Here is a 6,222-nt window from a genome sequence, read left to right on the forward strand (position 1 = left end):
TAAAGGCAAAAACACATTTTTTTCACTTATATAAACCAAACACCACAAAGTGGATATCCCATATTCAATATCCAATACCCTATTTCATAATATGTAAGATAAACAAACAAATAATGTAAGACGTTGATTAAATAAAAATTATATACATAATTAACAATCACAAGATCAACCTTAGCTTGTCCCAGTGAATTGATCAAAGAATGGAACATATACCACAGGATGCAACATCACTCTCCAGCTGACATATAAATAATGTGAAAATCAATCAATCCATATAGAGGATACTGAATTCTAATAAGATAGATAGCTGGTTGCAAAAGAATAATGGCCAATGAATATTATATATAATTCTTTTTTTTTCTTGAATCACATAATAATCAAGAGAAAATTGAAGCAATAATTAATTAATTAATAATAATATGTCATGGGATGCACATTATCTTTGGCCATGGCGTTCAGGATTGTTATTGATGAGTGATTGAATGGCACCGGAGAGGTTGGTGACGGCGGCGACGATGGTGGCGATGCCTTGCCGTTGAACCTCGTTTCGAGCCTCTTCCATCTGTATCCGCCTTTGCTCAAGCTCCATCATCTCACGGTGGCGCTTCTCCTTCTTCTCCTCACAACTCCTTAATGCCCTTGCTAGCACTGAAGCACTATGCATTATGCTTGAACCAAGGTTCTTCACTTTCCTACGCTTACTTTCGGATCCATCATCATCATTATCACTATCTTCTTCTGTTCCTGATGATGATTCTGACCTCCCTATCCAACAAATAATAATTGTAACATATTACATTGCATGAAATCATGAAACAATAAACAATAAAGCATATGCTATGTAATATGTAACAATCAATTAAACTAGCATGAAAATGTGAATTGATGAATTAATTAATGAGCAATGCTAGGGCCAGCAATTTTTGTGATTGTTAGCCATCAACTAGCCATCAATAATGATTTGATGGTGTGAGATTGGTGTAAGATTTCATCCAATGGCTCACCTTTCTCTGCTGGTTACATGGCCAAAATTCAATAAAACTGCTGGTCCCCTAGAATTTTTCTTAATTAATTTGCATGAGTAAGATTATGTGATGGTATTGGGCATTGGGTCATTGGCATTGACTACGTGGAAAACTGACAAAGCAAGATTTTTATAATTATGGAGTAAGATTTGAGATTTTGTTATTATTAAGGATTAAGGATTATGTTAATGATTACACCCAGAGGGATTAAGCAACTTAGAATCTATTTTCTTGGACAGCCCACAAAATCCATGACAATCATGAGGTGGTACCCTCTCACACACTGGTCTGCATGATTGTACTGTATAACCCTTTATTTTTAAATTTTTTTTTATTTTATTTTAATTATTGGAAACTAAAAATTAAATTAAAATTTTAAAATATAGAAAAGCATAACACTTTTAATTTCCTGAATATATATATTTTTTAATGAGAAGCAGAATCTTTGTGCAGTGAAGCAACGTGGTGTGAGAAAGCACCAATGGCACGAAAACAGTCCTCGCCCACCGTGTGATGCAATCCACGGATTGATCCAACGGTCAGAGATCACAAAGAGGGTTTCGGGTGTATTTTAAGTATTGTGGAACCGGTTGTACGGTATTAGAAAAAAAGAAAAGATGAAGAGTTAGAAAAATGGGACCCATTAAATGTGGCAGGGTTTTCAGACCCTGCAAGTTTGACCGATAACCCACTCACAACACAACATCCAAAAATAATAATAAATTTTAAACAAAAAATATTATGTTTTTGACAAAAAAAAAAAAAAAAGAAGAAGAAGAAAGAAAGCTTTGTGAGTAATGAGTGATACTGAGTTAGCAAGTTAACACATTGTGCATTACCTGAAACCACCGGAGTGGTGGAGCTGGTCGGAGCCTGAGGTGGCGCCGGTGGAGGAGGAGGAGGAGGAGGAGGGGGTAGTGGTGGTGGCGGCGGCGGTGGCGGTGCAGGTGGAGGCGGAGGTGGAAGAAGAGGCGGTGGTTGTGGTGAAGTTACTATTGTGATAGGTTGAGGTTGAGTTTGTTGTTGTGGGGTGGTTATTGTTGTTATTGGTGTTGTTGGAGTTGCGGCGGTTATTCTTTGAGGTTGAGTTTGAGTTTGTTTCCTTTGAAGAACTTCGCAAATGGCTTGGTAAACTTCGAAGACCATGTTAGAAGGGAGGTTGTGTTCTTTCCTCTGTTGCTTGTTGAGGGTCCAATAAGAAGGTAATAAGTCTTTGTTGTCGTCGTAGTTTGATTGTTGTGATTGTGATTTGGATTCATAGTCGCGAACCTTCTTGTAATCACGGAGCAAGTTGTCCCATTTGTCATTGCATTGATTCTGAGACCTCAAACACCCATGGCTCCAGCAATAGTTCTCAACCCACTTCCACCTTAACTCGCCGCTGCTTCTACTTGTTGGGGTGGTGGAGCATGCAGGAGAGGCGGATGACGACGACGACGATGATGATGCGGTTTTGAGTCTGCGCTCGTCGTCGAGTTTCTTGGCTGTGATGAGGATGAGGGTTTCTTGGATGGTCCAGTTTCCTTTGCGGTATTCTCTGGCTAAGGAGGTGGAGGAGGAGGGAGATGGAGAAGGGGGTGGTGGAGTGGCGGTGGAGTGGTGGATGAGTGGGAGGTGAGGAGGAGGATGGTGGTGGTGGTGGTGGTGGTGAGGGTGGTGGGGTTGGGAAGGTATGATTGGAGGTGGTGGCAATGGGGTGGTGGGAGGGTCAGACATGGTTTGGATTTAGCATGAAGAATGAAGTGAGTGTTGGATTAGTGGTTTTGGTGATGGCCTTCTGAATCTTCTTGTTATTGCTTTTGGGGCAACTGTTAAGTGGGTGGGACTCAGATTTGTTTTTGTGGAAACTTGGACTTCTTTTGCTTCTTATTTTATTTTATTTATTTTTTCTTTCCCCCTTTCCTCTCATCACTATCTATATCCCCTAAAGATACTCTCAAGATTCAGGATTTTATTCACACAAATTGTATTCTTTGTATGCTAAACAACTATATGCTGTTTTAGGTTAACTAAGTTGAGTTATTTATTTCTATATATATATTACATAGACACCAAATCTAATCTAACTAAGTTAAGGATGTTTTGCAAACGGCATCATCATTGCATTAGAATAAACTATCATTTGTTCCTGTAGAAATTTTAGACACCAACACAACTACTTATGAAAGAATTGAATTTATGTTATAAGTTATAGCCATGAGAAATGGATTTCAACAAAAATATGCTCATTCAAAATATAATATTTTAACAAGATAGATTTAATTCTTTTTTATATATAATTATGTTAGTGTTTGAAACTTTTGTAAGTACAAATGCTAGTATATTCTTTGTGCCATTTATAACACTAATTAGACTCAGATTATTTGGCCTACCGTATTAACTTTGTTTGGCCAAGTCATATTATTATTGGTGATCTTCAAGTAGTACAAATTATTTTTCATTTGGTGGTCTATATTAATTTCACAAAATATGCATATACATCATTATTTAAAGGAATATGTTAAGAAACCAGCACTATTTATTAATATTAATAAACATTTTATTTTTATATTATTAAAATTTAATATTTAAATTTTAGAATATATAATTTAAAATATAAAATTTAATTATCCAATATGATATTATTTGAATATTATATATAAAAATATATTTATTGATCTAAAATAATAAATTTTATTAGTCATAATATTATTTTTATTTAAAAACTAATATTTTTCGTTCAATAATTTTTTTATTTTCAATTTTTTCTTTCTCACTGTAATAACAATACAAACTTTTAATAATTGATTATTTGTTATTTTATTGGCTGATTGTTACTTAAAAAACAATTTCTTAGAAAACAATTAAATAAAGCATTAGACATTTTTAAAATGTTAAAATGGAGATAATATTAAATCAGTATTCAGTTATAATAAAAAGATAATAAATATACGCCAATAAAAAATACTTTCAAAAATCTAAAAATTCCCCTCCTCCATATGTTGAATAGTTATCGATTTATTTCATAGTTATCCTGTTAAATTTTAATACTGATAAAATAAATATCATAAAAAACAATGAAAACTTGCTAAAAGTGTGAACGTAGCATGAATGCATGATGTACACATAATATGAAATTTTGCTCTTTCAGATTAACAAATTGTACTGGTTTAGTTTTTAATTTTTTAATTATTATAATTTAATTTTTTAAATTTAAAAAAATATATTAATATAATTTTTTGTGTAAATTTTATTATTGGAATTCAACGTCGTTAGTGAGTAATTCAAGTCTTATCACATTAGACATATTAAAACAACGTTATACGCATTTTAGGTCAAAAGCATTAAACGATGTTGTCGAGAATTAATTGTTCAAAAAAAAAGATATAATGTTTTAGTATTTATCAAATCCTCAAATGTCATTATTTAGTTTTTTTTTAATGTCAAAATATATATAATATTATTTTAATATGTTTAGCGTGAAAAAACTTGAGTCATATCATTAACAATGTAGAATTCGAAGTAATAAAAAAGTACATTAAAAGACTATAGTAATATATTTTTTTAAATCTAAAAAATTAAATTATAATAATTAAAAAATAAAAAATTAAAATAATATAATTCATCAATTTCATAGACAAAAATAAAACTTTACTCCATAATATAATCATATTTGTTAATACAACCAATAGACCTTGAAACTTTTAATATCAATGTCTGCTCATATTTAAATCCAATCAATAATAATAATAATAATAATAATAATAATGAATTTTTAATTACTTTTTGCATGGATACATAAATTTTAACTAAAATTCCTAAACTAACATACCTGTAACCATTCTTTTATTAAAATACATACATGAGTTTCTTTATTAATCAATAAAATTTATGTGTCTCATTTTTTATTAATAAAAAACTATAAACATCTGATTTTTTAAAAAAATTTATGTATCTATAATTATCGTAAAAGAAACTGAAATTCAAAAACTATACATAAACATCGAAAAATTAGAAAACTTAAATCTCTTTATTAATCAATAGAAAAACCTATACATATATGATTTTAGTTAACTTAGATATCTTCAAAATTTTCAAAATGCAAAAAATTTAAGAGACAACACTTTCAATGTATATTGATAAGTACTTTTAATATGCAACTATTTAAATTTACACCTCTAAACCCACTAATTAGGACATGTGCGATACACTATCATAAACTTGTAATATTTCAAAAGTTAATATTTTTTTTCTTAAATAAATAAGTTTAGTTTTTTTTTTTATTTTGGTTCAATATCACTTAAAAATTTTTTTGTCTTAATCCTGCCTTTAGTTTTTTGTCATTATAAAATATACATTTCACAGTTTTGGTTCGATAATCTCTTTCTTAATTTTAATCTTATAAAATTTAAAAACCATTACTTTTAATTCTTACTTAATTCTTGCTATTAATTTATTATATAAAATATTGATATAATAGAACAAAAACTAATACAATAAATATATTTATTAATATTTTACTTATTAGGTAAGTATTTAGCTTATCACATCAAAATTTAACAAACCGCAAAATAAACTAATAACCATATAAATTAAAACCAGAATTTAAACTAACCAAAAATTAAAAATGGAAATTTATAAATAATGAATAAAGAAAAAATATTTTATTATTAATAAAAACCTAAAATCCAACAAGCTCTTTTGTCAAATTCAAAACAAAATTATACAAAAATAACCATTTACCCAAAAATAAAAAGAAGAAAAAAGGCTGAGAATTATATGGTAGTACCATAGAAGGAGAGTAGGTGAATGATTTAGAGCATGGGATATGGAAACGTGCCACGTGCGAAGTGTGGTGAAGCTCAGCTTGGGAGCACGTGGCTGAGTGTACTGTGTTATCGGATGAGTACTCCCTCTCGTGATGTGAGTACAGTAAAGAAAACAAGAGGATCATTGATGGTCTTTTTGGAGGCTTTATAGATCCCAAAATAGAAATCCATCCACCAATCAATATTTTTTGGAAAAAATAGAATCCAAATAATTACACCTTTGTCACTTCTTTTTTTTTTATTTTTTAGTTATTATGTATATTGGAAATGTGAAAAAAAAAAAACATGAAGATGGCAATTATTTTAGGACAATTGAATTTAAGTCACTATCAAAATTGTACAAATAATACTAGCGTTTATATACACAAATGAGACCACTCCCACAAAGT

At 30.3% G+C, this 6,222-nt stretch overlaps 1 protein-coding gene across 1 annotated transcript; it reads right to left on the bottom strand.

The window, feature by feature from the left end:
* Nucleotides 1–436: 436 nt before the first annotated feature.
* Nucleotides 437–2,741, bottom strand: LOC130950410 (trihelix transcription factor GTL1-like). The gene is made up of 2 exons (XM_057878897.1): nucleotides 1,865–2,741; nucleotides 437–765 (listed from the first exon to the last, which is right to left on the bottom strand). The coding sequence occupies exons 1-2, from the start codon at nucleotides 2,739–2,741 to the stop codon at nucleotides 437–439; spliced, it is 1,206 nt and encodes a 401-aa protein (XP_057734880.1).
* Between the last annotated feature and the right edge of the window lie 3,481 nt (nucleotides 2,742–6,222).

This window comes from Arachis stenosperma, chromosome 9 (genome assembly GCF_014773155.1).
Source record: "Arachis stenosperma cultivar V10309 chromosome 9, arast.V10309.gnm1.PFL2, whole genome shotgun sequence".
NCBI lineage: Eukaryota > Viridiplantae > Streptophyta > Magnoliopsida > Fabales > Fabaceae > Arachis > Arachis stenosperma.

What these genes read in the sequence shown, in the direction of transcription:
- LOC130950410 (XM_057878897.1), bottom strand. Translation starts at nt 2,741, where the DNA reads ATGTCTGACCCTCCCACCACCCCATTGCCACCACCTCCAATCATACCT. An exon ending in CACCACTCCGGTGGTTTCAG is followed by an intron (nt 766 to 1,864) that starts GTAATGCACAAT and finishes TTTGTTGGATAG; the next exon opens with GGAGGTCAGAATCATCATCA.